Raw genomic sequence first — 15,380 nt, 5'->3', positions numbered from 1 at the left:
TCAGCAAAGGTAATAGTAAATGATGACATGAGAGGAAAGATAGCAATTACGAAGGGAACTAGATAAAGATGTCCACTATCGCCATTATTATTTATACTGACACTAGAGATTTTGAATAGAAAAATACAACAAAATAAAGAGGTAAAAGGTATGAGGGTTAAGAAAGAAAAGTATAAATTACAAGCGTTTGCCGATGATTTGGTGTTTATTATGGAGCATCCAATAGAAACAGGGCCAAAACTAGTTAAAATAATAGAAGAATATGGAGAAGTAGCGGATACTAAATGATACTAAATTATATTTGGGTTCCATCCCAAGGAAACACAAACTGAGTTTTGAAATATACACCAACAATAATAGAAAAAGAAAGGGAGAGAGGAGGAGAGAATGAAAGGAAAATGGGGGAAAGAAGAAAGTGGTAAGGAAAGAAGGATGGAAAGGAGAGAAAGAGAAGGTGAGAGAGGAGGAAGGGGAAGAGGAAGAGCAAGAGTGGGAGAAAAGTAAGGGAAGAAAGGTGGTGTTACAAAAGGAGGAAGAGATGGTAAATAAAGCAACCCAAACTGTATATTATAACCTATTAAATGAAATAATAAATGTATAAGAATGATAAATGTAAAGAAGAATAATCATGTGAATGTATACTTAAAATGGTATGTAAGAGAATAAAAAAATAAAAAATTCTTTGGGGAAAAAAAGAATATCTGGAACTGATGCAATGCTTCTGCAACAGCAGACCTAATGAGAGGGGATATATGTAGCCTACGAGGGAACTATAAATGGACAGAAGTCCCACTTTTTAAAAAAATTCTCCCACCCAGCACTCATTTGCCAAGGAGGAAATTAATGCCCAGCTGCAAAATGCAAGTTCATTGGTAGAGATTGTGCAGTCAGGCAAGGACATGGGGTTGCATAATGAGGATAATGGGTAATAAATGAAGCAGGAACCAAAATGAGGAAGATTCATTGCTAAAATACAGAAACAGAGCTTCACATTGTGCAGATGCAGAGCAGAAACAACATATGTGGCATCAGCAGGTTCTCATGACCGGAAACATGCAGTATTGGATTTTGACCACGTAGCTTGGATGCAACTGGCCAAATGTTTGCATTGCACAGAATGAGAAGTAGCTGAAGTTTCTACTTGGCTTTAATAACAGTCATGAAATCTATGAATTTCCCGCGAGAAAAAGGCAATACCTTCACCACTTGTGGGTCTTCCTCCTCTTCCTCTCCTTCTGTTAATGGCTTTGATTGCAAAGGGCTCCTATTCATCTTTCTTGGACTTGCAGTGTTTGTCTCCTCTTGCCTGGCGGCCGCATCTCTTTACTATGTTGTTGCACTAAAAACAGAACTAGCAGTCCTCACTAGCAAGCTGAATGGCAAGAATCAGGCAAGGAATTCACTTCCCCAGCTTGTGGAGCCCTTGGGAGAAACCAAGGCAGCCAGCCCTTTCATTCCATACTGGAAGGTGGCCAATGCAGTTTCCAGCCAGGTGAGTTGAAATCCTTTGGGCACTGGAGGCATTACACCCTTCATGATGCTTATTTGCCCGTGTTTTGTCAGGGAATTGTTTGGGGATCACATCGAGGAAACCGAAACATAATGTGGACTGGAGACAGCCATAGAGGGAAAAGATCCCCCTCTCAGAGAGGAGAAACAGGTAAGATAAGATCTGGTTGGATGAAATAAGATCTGATTGGAGATCATAGTTATCTCTGAAAAAATACCTCAGGGTCCAGGACATTAAGAATTGTGGCTGAGCATGGGGCGGGGGGCTTATATGGTCACAATATCCGATGCTGGCAGGGTAGACCAGAGGTATCTGTAATAGCAAACTTTCCTGCTGAAAAGATGGATGTCTTTCAAGCTTCCACTCTTTAGATGAATTGTTGCTTGATGAACTTTAATCCTTCTCTCTCTTTCCCTGATCAGTTATCAGTGGAATTTAACTCATATGCATCTAATCAAAGGTGAACTAACCCTATCTTGTGTATTACATCTTATACTTGCTCTTATTAACATGGTTCATTTCCCCCGAAAGTATAATATTAGCAATACTATAATTCTAAATTGTCTTTTTTTTTTGAATGGGCCCCTAGCAACATGTATTCGTTACAGAATATGAATGCAAATTCCCTTGAACCAGTTTGAATTAAAAACTCATTAGTAGTGTAGGAAGAGTTACAATCAAAACTTTCTTGAAACAAATTATTTTTTTATTTATTTTACTTGAATCCCATGTTAATTTCCTTGTTTTCTCCCCCTTCTCTCTAATATGAAATATATCTTTCTAGTACTACAGTCATGTCTGCAATTGATGGCTGACAGCAAAAGTGCCATTCGGCAACATGGTAATGTATTAATTTCTTAACTTGATTTAGCACAACCCACAAATTTTCTGTGAGTAAACTTATTCTGCCATTGCATTATAATTGCTCAAACATGTTTTTAAATAATGCAGGAAGGGAAAATCCAGTTATATTTATTAGCATTTTACCACTCTACCTTTCCCACTTTTAGGGGAAACTCTGAAACAACATTAGAGGTTCAAGTTTTCGACTCTGATGATCCATTGTTTCAATGGATGACACAACCAATTATGGTTTCTTTGTCCCAAAAGGTTTGTTTGTTTCTATAGCTTATATGCTAAAAATCTACACAGGACACCTGACTACAAACGTTCTCCTACATTCCACTGCATTCTTCTAGTTCACCAACCTTCTGAAGTGAATTTAGATAGAATCTGAACCCTGGTAGATCCATAAAAATATGGCTTCTGTCAGGAGGCTGTTCCTGAAGATCTTTGGACTTTACCTTGGTAAAGCTACTTATCTCTTTTTTAAAATCCATATGTATTGTTAAAAATTGAAATAGATTAAAAAGAATATTGAAAAAAAGCAAATATTGTATTACAAAAGAAAGTTGAAAAAAGCAAGATGATACAAAAGCACTGCTACATTTGAATTTAAAAAGTCATAGTGAAAAGATAAAAGGTAAATTACCTTTTAGTGATTCATCCTTCCCTTCACTTTGTATCCTCAACCATTAATCATGGCTTACCATATTTATCTGAATTACTCATCAAACATTAATACTTGTTCTTAGTTTCTGTTTGAGCTACTCATCTGAAAGCTATAATATTTTTTTCTTTTAAAAAAACATAGGAAATATACAAGGAAAATAGTCAATCCATGTTTAATGAGATACTAATAATTTTTCAGATGACTCAAGTATAGTTCCCTGGCTTCTTAGCTTTAAAAGAGGAACAGCTCTAGAAGAACATGGAAATAAAATACTGGTCAGAGAAGCTGGCTACTTCTTCATATATGGTCAGGTAAAATAGAGAAAAAAGTTCTTTTACTAATCTCTCTGAAGTATTAATTTAAAGTCATAATGAAATTTATTTGTTCAGGTTTTATATACAGATGAAATGTTTGTAATGGGACATTTGATTCAGAGGAAAAAAGCCCACGTCGTTGGAGATGATCTCAGTCTGGTTACATTATTTCGTTGCCTGCAAAACATGCCTGAAACCTCTCCTAACAATTCTTGTTATACCGCTGGTAATTATGAAAACCATCCTAAATTTATAGATAGATAATGCCTAGATAAGCATTTTACTGGTAGGAAACAGAATTATCCATATAAAAGAATTCATTAGTGGGTGGTGTGGTGGGCTATGCTGAACTCCTTACATCATATAGGTGAGTTGCAGTTAATTCTTTCTCAATTTCAGTGGCAGGCAGCAACCTCTGTTAGAGAAACAGGTGCAAAGATAGGCTGCTTTTTGCTTTTGGCCACATCTTTCTGTGTTAGGAAAATGGCATAAAACTGGGGACTGCCTGATGGACATGGGCATAAAATCTGCTAGGAATGGGGAAGAATGTTCTAGGCCACGCAGGACTTAGAAAATGCAATGCTGCTGAGTGAACCCAAGCCCCTGGAGAAATTGAAATGCATAATTTATTATTATTGTTGATTGCATAGTCAGCCAGGTGTTTAGACTGGATTTGCCTACTTTTGTCCATCTGTTGAGTCCTTCCTAAGGACTGAGATAGAAAGATATTGTTTTTTGATGATGTTAAAGGTATCGTCACAGGATACAAGCTGTTCCAACTAAGACTGCTTTTTGCAATTGACTGGTGGAGATTTGTTTCTATTTTCACCATTGTCCAAAGAGTTTAGACTAGTGTCCATGATCCCCCATCCTCGGAGCCTCATGAGAATGCTTCAGGAGAGGCTGGAATCTGAAAGAGTGACTGATCCAAAGCCCCAAGGCAGCTTCCATAATCTTAAATTATACTGCCTATCTATTACACCACACTATTGTAGTCTGCCTTTCAATACCTGTTGGAAGTCAAGATCTCTCTAGAAGAGGAGTTACAGATAGTCTTTGATTTACAAGAGTTATGGAACCTATCTATTACTGTCAAAAGTTGGGGTCCATATTAAATAAACACATCTTCAACAACCTCCCTATCCCTGCTCCCCCCAATGCATTCATTAAACGGATGCATGGATCATTAAGCAGAGCAAGGGGTGACTTGAGTGTGGGAGATCATGTGGGGTCTAGTGCAGGGACAGGCCCACCCACATTGGACCTCCCAAGGCTTCCTCCTACATTCTGAGATACTCCATGCTCGCTTCCTGCTGCTTGGGTTCCCCACATCCCTAAGATCTCCTCCCTATCTAACCTGCCATAATCACTCACTTACCTTTCACGGATGTCCAGAGCTCAGGAAGTTGGAGTAGAGAAGGCCGCTCCATTGCTGGGCCACATGGCAGACTTGAGGGGAAGAAATCCTTACAGTTCTGCTATCCTTGCTATGTTTTGCTCCCCCAGGACCAGCAGCACTAGCTTTACGTTAGCGCTGGTAATGCTGAAGAAGGAATCCTGCTGGTTTTACTTTCTTCACAATCTTTGCTTCCCCCAGTGCCAGCAATGCTAGCTTTACACTAGTGTTGCTGGCACTGGGGGAACAAAGTATAGTGACGAAAGCAAAACCAATAGTATTTCTTCTCCTTGATTGTGCCATATGGCCCAGCGCCTTTCCTACTCCATCTTTCTGAATTCTGGATATATTTGAAAGATAAGTGGGGGCATAGTGACTGGGGTGGGTGGGGAGGAGTGTGTAGAAGCCGGTGAGGTGGAAAAGCAGGCCAGGTATCTGAGGGAACACAGTAAGCAGGATGTGGGGAATAGGTCAGTGGGTGTGCTGCAGTGTCTCTGTGGTTGATTATATGGGCCAATGACAATCAGGGGAGCTGCAGACATTGAAACTTTGAAACAAGTTGTGAGGTTTATGGCTGGTGAGGCAGTCTTCTCCCCCGACATCCCACTGTCTAAAGCGCTTTCTTCCTTTCGCCCGCCTGAATTCTGACAGGTGGGTGAAAGAAAGCGCCAGCCCGCCGCTGGCTTTCTTTTGTCCGTCGCTATGTCTGACATAGAGGCGGGCAAAAGAAAGCCAGCGGCGGGCGGGTGCTTTCTTTCTTTTGCCCAGAGGCTGCAGCCCAAATGAGCTGCCCGCCTCTGGGCAAAAGAAAGAAAGCAGCTTTTGCCTGCCCCACCGCTATGTCCGACATAGAGGTGGCACGCCTCTATGTCGGACATAGCGGCAGGGCAGGCAAAAGAAAGCCAGCGGCAGATGGGCGCTTTCTTTCTTTTGCCCAGAGGCGGGCAGCTCAGGTGGGCTGTAGCCTCTGGGCAAAAGAAAGAAAGCAGCAGTCCGCCAGCAGAGATGGGTAAAAGACCCACCTCTGCTGGCGGGCTGCCCCGGACACAGAGAAAGAAAGCTGGCGGGCTTCCCTCCCTGCCTCTCCGACTCCTACCCCTTTCCCTCTCTTCACTCTCAAACAAACTCTCTCTCAAATTGAGAGTTTGTTTGAGTGAAGAAACAAACACACGCACACACACACACACACACACACAAATTACTTACAATTACTTACAAATTACATTAATTTTGAATTCTTCCCCCTCCCTCCAACCCACATACCTTTTCCAGCTGTTTCACAATCACAGAGGATTTCAACTCTGCTCTTGCCTGCCATCATGAAAATGTAAAAATGTAAAAGGAAAAAGGCAAGAGCTGCTGAGGTCAGGCTGGGCTAGCTGCTGCCGGAGTTCCCCAATGGATGACTCTGCTTAACTGTTTAAAAAAGCCTCTAAAAAAACCACCCTCTACAGGAGGAGGCAAGAGAACCACGTGCCTCATCTACATAAGGAATTTTTCAGCTTTTAACCCTTGCTTAACTCTGCTCAAGTGATCATAAAGTCAGACTAAATGAGGCACGTGGTTCTCCAGCCGTCTCTTGTAGAGGGCACTTTTTAGAGGCTTTTTTAAACAGTTAAGCACTAAGCAGAGTCATCCACTGTGACTCTGGCAGCAATCACCTCAGCCTTTTTCCTTTTACATTTTTTTTTTCATGATGACAGTGGTGAGGCTCTGCCTCCCCTGCCTGCACGTGACTGGTTTGTATATAGCTTTTGGTGGGAAGAGTGTTATAACTTTGAATGTTCATTAAATGGCCTGTGGTACCTTGAGGACTACCTACAGTATATTTATTTAAATACACCTTGTTTATAGGTGTTTAAAATGTGCATAATATGCATCTTTTAACCTTAAAATGAAAGAAGGTAGCAGCTTTGTCAATTAAGGACTAGCCAAATCATAGCCAATACGATTTGTTTTGGTCTGGCTATATTAGACTGTTGTACTAAAAATGATTGCAATGTTTTGGCAGGTGTTGCAAAATTAGAAGAAGGAGATGAACTTCAGCTTACCATACCACGGACAAGTGCCAAAATAGTCTTGAATGGAGATGTCACATTTTTTGGTGCAGTCAGACTTTTGTGAAAGTCTTTTTGATGTTATGAATTATATAGCTTTTTCCAGCGCACCGATATTTCAGGAATTATGAAATAATTTGAAATCATTATGTGGGTTTCTTGTATATTACCTCTTTAGTAAGTTGAATGATGGATTAAAAAAAAAGATATTAACTTATTCAGAAAGAGGAAATCCTACTCATGCTTGTCATGCACTACCCTCCCATGTGTGGATTACCAGAAATGAAACTTTTATTGTGAAAATATAAATAGTCTCATTACATAGGAAGAGTTGAACTTTTGCTGTATCAATTCTGGAGTTCAAAGTCTGTTCCCAAGAGGTCATCCTTCTGAGCCCAACAAAGTCACAGACAAGACAAAGTGTAAATATCTCAACTTTCCCTACATTTTCCCCAAGCAGCTGCAACTGGAGAATCAAGACTCGCTTCATGCAGTCTGCAGAAGAGGAAGCAAGAAATCATGCTGCACTTGAACAGCATCAAGTGTCCTACAGACAGCAACAAAAATATGAACTACATCATGCAGGAAGTACATGATTCCTCTTTAGGACACACCTAAACATGGTTTTAAATATGATCATGAATCAAAATAATGTTTATATGATTCTTATGCAAGTAACTATATCAGGATGTTACATTTAAAGGGCTAAGCAAGCAATGCAGTGTATATTTTATTTATCCACCCACCTATCTTATTTACTAATAATCTGCAGATAATTCTTGAAAAGAATAGAGTAGAATAGTTGGAAGGTACATTGGAGGTCTTCTAGTCCATCCCCTTGCTTAGGCAGGAAACCTGTACCATTTCAGACAAATGGTTATCCAATCTCTTCTTTAAAACGTCCAATGTTGGATCATTAACAACTTCTGTTGTTCCACTGATTAATTGTTCTAACTGTCAGGAAATTTATTCTTAGTTCTAGATTGCTTCTCTGTTTGATTAGTTTCCATCCATTATTTCTTGTCCTGTCCTCAGGTGCTTTGGAGAATAGCTTGATTCCCTTTTCTTTGTGGCAGCCCCTGAGATATTGGAACACTGCTGTCATGTCACCCCAGTCCTTCTTTTCATTAAACTAGACATACCCAATTCCAGCATCCATTCTTTATATGTTTTAGCCTTCAGTCCCCTAATCATCTTTGATGCTCTTCTCTGCACTCTTTCTAGAGTCTCCACATCTTTTTTACACCATGGCAACCAAAACTGGATGGTCTGGAATGGTTAAGAAACAAATATTGATTCACTTCTGATGCATACTGAATATGAGTATCTGCACTAACTGTAAATTTTAGTTCATTTGTATTGTCTTTGAAATATAAAAAAACACAGCAAAAATGAGAATGGAGTCTTAAAATGCCACTCTTCCAGTTTCTGGGACAGTGGTGGGTTGCAATTTATTTTACTACCGGTTCGCTTGTGCACTCGTGGGATGCAGGGATCCTTGGTGTCTACAGCTTTGCAGCAAAGAAACAGCAGTTGCTAAAGCCACTGCCATTTACTACAACATCTGAGATGAGGGTGGTGGTGAAAGATAACATTACTATAGGATTGGCAGTCCTGACTGCAGCATGACTTCTGTTCATTGGACAATGAACTACTGAATGGCATGGAAGTAGCTGCAACCTTTTGATATTGCACAATATCTTTCTCAGTTCTGGAGCAAGAATATTAACAATTATTTACAGAAATTGCCAAATATATTCTCATCAGTTACAGTTGCTGGCTCAGAGCAGGATAGGAATTGTAATGATGGGGAGAAGAATAGGAAACAGCAGTTGGGGCAATCACCTCTCTATTCCTACATGAGCAATAAATCATTTTGAGAGGAGGGAAAACCATGTTAGAACTCAGCCAGCACTTGTGTCTCTGTTCTGGTAGGATGGGAAAAAGGTCTCCCTGAGCAATTGATGGTGGCTCACATACAGTATAAAATTGGGTGTCATCTGGGAAACTGTCTGTGCCTGTGTTTGAGAAGAAAAACATTAGCATAGGACCATTAAAAATGATCTGAGCTTTCCCTGAGAAGTTAGACCAAAGCGTATCTCAGAATTGGCAAAAGAAATCAATTTAGCCAGAAAACATTACTTTTGACCCAGAGCTCAGTTTCAAACAAGAAACACATATTGGTGGTACCCTGTGTGGGAAAAGCTAAAAAACCACTCTATTCGGTGATCTGAGCTTTCCCTTAGACCAAAGCGTATCTCAGAATTGGCAAAAGAACTCAATTCAGCCAGAAAACGTTACTTTAGACCCAGAGCTCAGTTTCAATCAAGAAACACATATTGGTTGTGTCCGGAGTCGGAAAAGCTAAAAAAACCATTCCATTGTTGTTTTTAAAAATCAAACTTTTTGCACCCAGGAGGAAAACTCCTGAGCCCGCTGTCAGAAAAATGGGTGCTTTGGAGGCCAAATTCTTTTTGAGCCCAAATTGAAAAACCCCTGAGGGCACTTGATTCAGGGTGGAATATCATGCCTAAAAATGGTATTTCTTGCTGTTTGTAAAAATCATTTTTTTTTGCACCTAGAGGAGCAAAACTCCTGAGCCCGCTGTCAGAAAAATGGGTGCTTTGGAGGCCAAATTTTTTTTGAGCCCAAATTGAGCAACCCTTGAGGGGACTTGATTCGTGGTGAAATTTCATGCTTAAAAATGGTATTTCTTGCTGTTTTTAAAAATCAAACTTTTGCACCTAGAGGAGCAAAACTCCTGAGCCCACGGTCATAAAAATGGGTGCTTTGGAGGCCAAATTTTTTTTGAGCCCAAATTGAGCAACCCTTAAGGGGGCTAGATTTGAAGTAGAATTTCATGCTTAAAAATGGTATTTCTTGCTGTTTTTAAAAATCAAACTTTTGCACCTAGAGGAGGAAAACTCCTGAGCCCACTTTAAGCATGAAATTCCACCACGAATCAAGTGCCCTCAAGGGTTTTTCAATTTGGGCTAAAAAAAAAATGGCCTCCAAAGCATTCTTTTTCCTGACCTCAGGAGTTCAGGAGTTTTCCTCCTCTAGGTGCAAAAGTTTGATTTTTAAAAACAGCAAGAAATACCATTTTAAAGCATGAAATTCCACCCCAAATCAAGTCCCCTCAAATGTTTTTCAATTTGGGCTCCAAAAAAAAAAAAAAAAAGGCCTCCAAAGCACCCATAGCAGAGATTGAATAGGTTATAATTTCCTCACTTAAAATCTTGAAAGCTGGGGTGTGCAGTTGCGAGAAAGTGTGCAGATGTTGCATATTAGTATTGCTACTAAGGTGGGAAGTTTTGCGCTGCATTTTCTGATTTATTGCTTTTACTTTCTGTCTTACAATCTTTCTGAATCTAGTTTACAATATGTCCCAGATTGGCTTCCTAGACTATTTTCAAATTTATTCATACAACACATTACTACAAGCACATCATGTTTGCAGATCTCTAGAGGTGAGTGTGCTGCCAAGTCAATCCATACATGTGCTAGAACTGAATACTACCTCTAAGATTTGCAGTAAGCCACCCTTGCTCCTCTTTACTTAAATTATAATAAATTACTACCAGTAGTTTTTCTCTATGTTGGCAAACCTCCACATTGCCTGCTGAATTGCTAACTCTCATATTTCAGTAACTCTGTTTTAGAGCTCCTTTATTTAGTTGTGACAGCTGACATGATGGGAGGGGTTTCAAGATGGAGTGAAGCCAAAGAAAGCATAGATTCTCCATTATGCACATTGTTGCCTGCATTTCTTGATCCCTGGTATAATATGAAAGCACAGGATATGTCGGTGTTTCAAAAACAACATCCAGGTAATGTAATCAACAGGGGATTTCTTTCAATTTCCTACTGGAACTCCTTTTAAACTTTTAAATGCCATCTTGATGCTAAGGAGACTCTTCAGTGCCATCTGCTGGCTGAAGATTTCACAACACTTTCCATTTGCTAATTGCTATTTTTCTTTGCTGGAATTTACAGCTAGTCCCCGACTTACAACAGTTTACTTAGTAACCATTCAATGGCACTGAAAAAAAGAGACTTATGACCCTTATTCACACTTTCTACCATTGCATTATCTCCATGGTCATGTGGTTTACATTCAGATGCTTGACAACACATTCACATTTATGACTTGCAGTGTTTTGTGGTCACAGGATCTTCTTTTGCGAACTTCTGACAAGCAAAGTCAATGGGAAAGCCAGATTCACTTAACAATCATGTAACTAGTTTAACAACTACTGTGATTCACTTAACAAATGTAGCAAGAAAAGTCATAAAATGGGACAAAACTCATTTAACAAATTTCTTACTTAGCAACATAAATTCTAGGCTCAATTCTGGTTGTAAATTGATCTGCACTTGGTTGATAAACACATTTCTATGAATAATATCAAGTCAGTCATTCAGACTTCAACATAGATCTAAGTTTCAGAGCAGCTTGAAGTTTCAGACATAGTGCTTTTGTTTATGCCACTTTCTTCTTTTTGTTTCATCTATTTTAATTTTTTTAAGGTAAAATAAAACCCTAAAAATGTTGAAGTGACAAACAAGAGATTAAAATGTGGATAAAAAACTAACACAAATATACATATTTCCCTGCAGCTGAATAGTGATTACAGCAATATTAGTTTCCCATTCCTTGCAAAAGAGGTCCAAAAGATTTTAAACTACCAAACTATTAATTCTATTTGCAAATTATTCACCTGTCATCTATATACTATATTAATGACAAAATAGTTAACAAGAACAATAATAATAATACCATATTAAAATTTCAAATCATTGTGTTAACAAATTATTATAATCAACTCTTAGAAAATTTACTATGGCTTCTTAGCTATCCTAAATCATCTCAAGAATTAACAATGATTCATCCTTGATGAAATATCCATGTTCAGTTGTTCTAGCAACATATTTGCCAATACAATGATACCTAATTCTTTCTGCCCAGGAGATCTTCATGCTATAGTTCCTTTGTAACTGTCTAGCATTTCATATTTCTCTGAATATGTCAGTTTAATTTTTGGAAATTTAAACAAATCAAACATGCATTTTGAAAAAAGACATGTTTATAGAAGCAATGCTTTGAATTGCAGAATTAAGCAAGAATAAGAATTATTCAGACATAATAAAAACTGAGAAGAAATTAACAGATGTATTTCTTTTTACCAGATATAGTAATGTAAAAGCTATCAATTAGAGAAAATACTTTTCAAACATTATAGCATGCATCATGGAAAAATTATATACTATTCTCATAATATTGACTCAAAAGAAGATGTTGGAATGTATATAGCGGAAGACAGCTGTCACAATGAAAGTACTGTAGAAATTTTAGAGAACAGAACATTGGATCAGATAGGTTTCAAAAAGTTAAGAATTTTTTTAAGGAATGTGAAGATGCCTTATTGCTCTAATCCTGAATAAACATATTTACTTCCCTCTAAGCCCCTAAACACTGATTAATTTTTGTTGAGTAAAATAGTAAAGTATAGTATAAACACTGTAATGTGTGGTGTGCACATTTCATCTTGGATTGGGAATTGCTGGGTAACTTGAGCCAAAGAATTTTAAGCTGATCTATTTCTTTCCAAAATAGTAAGGAGAATCATACAAACTCTAAAGAGATTATGCCCCTTGAAGTAGTTATCCTGAGAGAGAGTTCATGAGAAATAAATAAACTTCAAGCACTTCTAAGTAAAAATCCACAGATAGTCCCATAGAATGACGACTTTCCCCAGTCTGATGCCTTCTGGTGAAGCAGGATCAGCAGCCATAAGTGCTCAACCAGCAAAACGTTTGGCTATGCTGGGTGACAATGAATGCTCCAGTGTATCTGGAGGGATGATTGGAGAATGCAGCAAGCAACACTGAATTCAGTGTGACACATGGCCAAGTGGAGATGTGTCAGGTTGCATTGCAAAAAATTGTAAACAACCCCAGTAGTCTCTTTAACAGTAACTTGAAAATGCTATTTATATTTTAGCTCATTTCAAAAATAGCTCACTGTAAACAAATGTCACAGGAGTAATTGAATTCTTACGCACTTTCTTCAAGAACAGTAATAATTATTAATTTAAAAAATCACAGTTCAATGCACTGATTGAACATATTAAATTGAAGGCCTAATTTAAAATGGCAACAATTTGTACACACACAGCCTTTCCCCCCTTCTTTGTGCTTGACGCTCTATTTGAGCATAATTACATTGTCAGATCAATAGCCATATCAAGCATCCATTTGTTTTTCTTGTTGTGCTCAGCACTGATTCACAGGAACTGCTGGGGGAGGCCTGTCTGCTATCCATTTGTTTGGATCCTTTTAGGAACTGAATACAGGAAGGTAGTCATTGTACATTATTAGTTTCCTGAATGTTGGATGTAGCAGAAGCAACAAACACAGAGTGCATTTATTAGCACACAAGGTCATCTAAGAAAAACAAATGATATCGCTCAGTTTCCATATGAAATGGAAATAGTCTTTATAAAAAGTCTTGACAATTTTTATTATTATCCTGAAGCTGCAGCTAAGGACAAATTGCTAACAAGCCAATCTTTAGCAGTTGCTGTTCCAAGATGAATTGTTAGATTCAGGCAAGATTATTACTGTCACAATCAAGGGACACCATCTAGCTACTCATCCATGGGTTAGCAATACAACAAGCACTGACCTTATTTACCATTGGCCCTGTTTTAATGAAAATGTGAAGTATATAATGCCAAAACTGCTTGAGATTCATTACTAATTAAGTGGAACACTTTGTTTTCACTGGGGAAAATGTTTTATTTGTTTACAGTCCTGAGATCATATGATACAAAAGTGATGCGCATAATAAGTGCCAGTCGCTAGCAGTATAATCTGTCAGTGGTAATTACATCTCATAATAAATTGTGGGAGTCAACTTTGAACCAAAGCAAGCCAGCAGTCTTTGGAAAGCAGAGAGTCAATTAAGCTGGTGATACTGACTGGGGTGGAGGTATTGAATGACCATAGTTAATTATAATACCACAAATCTTCAGTAAGCTAGCTCTAAATTAGAAACAAATGAATAATTCTGGTTCAGTAAAGTAAACCTTTTAAACATCTTGGACAATTTGTCTTATATGCTTCCCTAGCTCCACCAAGCTGATTTTCATGGAACATTTATGACATCTTTGGAGCTCTTGTTTTCTTTATCTTGTAATTTATCTTACCCAGAACTGTGCAGCTGTCCTAGAAGGGCAAGATACAAAGTGCAAGTAAATGTTGATCAACATTTAGAGCTTCTGGTAACAAGGCAGGTCAGGAGCTGTTCTAAAACTGTTCTGCCTAAGAATTCTCCATCTCTGGAAAGTCACAATCTGCAAGGATGCTTTTAACTTGCATCTTAGGCAGCTGATAAACATACCCACATTGTGATGTAATGTAATGAAGAATATTTATTTTATACGAATGACAAATATAAACATAGACAAAACATGAACACAGAAACAGACAACACTTAAATCACAAAAGCAGGATATAAATAGAACAAAAAAACATAAACTCAGAAATTACAAAGAATTCAAAGACAACTACAAAAGGTCCAAAACAAAGAGCAAATTTTTCCATAGTTGATGAGAAACAACCTTAGACAGATATCATGGAATAAGCATAAAAAGAGGATTTCCTCCTGCATTAGGAAGCCTCACTTATCAATCTGGTTGGTTCGGTCTACCTGGATGGGCAGCTTTGAGCTCACCTAGGCAACACTTGAAAAGAATGTCACAGGTCATTCAGGTCTGATTAGCCTGCCAGCTCCAAAGGTTGTGTGCTTAGGTTTAATTTCCTGTTGACGGGTTTAAGAGGAGTTGATAGAGATTGTGGTTGTCAAGTGTTTGTCTTGTTTACCTATATGGTCTTATATGGGAGGAGTACATAATATGTACATTTGGATAGGCTTACTATGTGGGCCAGTTTAGGGAAGTGGTTAAAGGCACTAAGCTAGAAACTGGGAATTGGTGAGTTCTATTCCTGCCTCAGGCATGAAACCAGCTGGGCGACCTTGGCCCCAGTCACTCTCTCTCTCTCTCAGCCCAAGGAGGAAGGACAAACTACTACTGAAAACCTTGCCAAGAAAACTACAGGGCCTAGTCCAAGAAGTTGCCACAAGTCAAAACTGACTTGGACATACAGACACTATATGAGATACAGACACATCATGTTCCAAAGTAAACTCTGTCACAGGACTTCATTCCTGGATTCTGTATACCAATTCCAGAAAAACCCAACAGGTATCTTAAGCATCAAATGGGAAGAACACCTACAAGAATTTTCAGCCGTTGAGAAGGTCTTCTTAAATTCAAGATGTTTACAAATGACATATGGATTATAGCACAAGCAGCAGAATTCTATTATTTATTTTTAGTTATCACCCTATAACAAGGATATTGAACTGCGCGGTCGACAGGAAATTCTTCAGCTGGACAGACGTGGGTGTGTGTGGGCTCTTAAGAGCCTCACATGAACACTGTCTGACAAACCATCTCCAAGATCATTTTTGGATCAGAACCCCCCCTGGAGGGTGGGGTGAAGAAGGGCAGTGTCTCATCAC

General features: G+C 38.6%; 1 protein-coding gene across 1 annotated transcript; it reads left to right on the top strand.

The window, feature by feature from the left end:
- Nucleotides 1-1,086: 1,086 nt before the first annotated feature.
- On the top strand, nt 1,087-8,166 carry LOC106552204 (TNF superfamily member 13b). Its single transcript, XM_014070420.2, has 6 exons — nt 1,087-1,492; nt 1,564-1,660; nt 2,295-2,351; nt 3,222-3,334; nt 3,413-3,563; nt 6,745-8,166. Exons 1-6 carry the CDS (start codon nt 1,160-1,162, stop codon nt 6,855-6,857), a joined length of 864 nt encoding a protein of 287 aa, XP_013925895.2. The 5' UTR covers nt 1,087-1,159; the 3' UTR covers nt 6,858-8,166.
- Nucleotides 8,167-15,380: the final 7,214 nt, after the last annotated feature.

This window comes from Thamnophis sirtalis, unplaced genomic scaffold (genome assembly GCF_051295495.1).
Source record: "Thamnophis sirtalis isolate CommonGarterSnake01/CBP01778 unplaced genomic scaffold, rThaSir2_p1.2 scaffold_5, whole genome shotgun sequence".
Classification (NCBI taxonomy): domain Eukaryota; kingdom Metazoa; phylum Chordata; class Lepidosauria; order Squamata; family Natricidae; genus Thamnophis; species Thamnophis sirtalis.
The sequence above is the reverse complement of the archived record's forward strand: the minus strand, read 5'-3'. Positions and strand labels throughout refer to the sequence as shown.

Excerpts from the sequence above, each read along its gene's own strand:
- LOC106552204 (XM_014070420.2), top strand. The coding sequence starts at position 1,160 with ATGAAATCTATGAATTTCCCGCGAGAAAAAGGCAATACCTTCACCACT. Across the intron at positions 1,493-1,563 it reads CCAATGCAGTTTCCAGCCAG|GGAATTGTTTGGGGATCACA; the intron begins GTGAGTTGAAAT and ends GTGTTTTGTCAG. Across the intron at positions 2,352-3,221 it reads AAGTGCCATTCGGCAACATG|ATGACTCAAGTATAGTTCCC; the intron begins GTAATGTATTAA and ends ATAATTTTTCAG.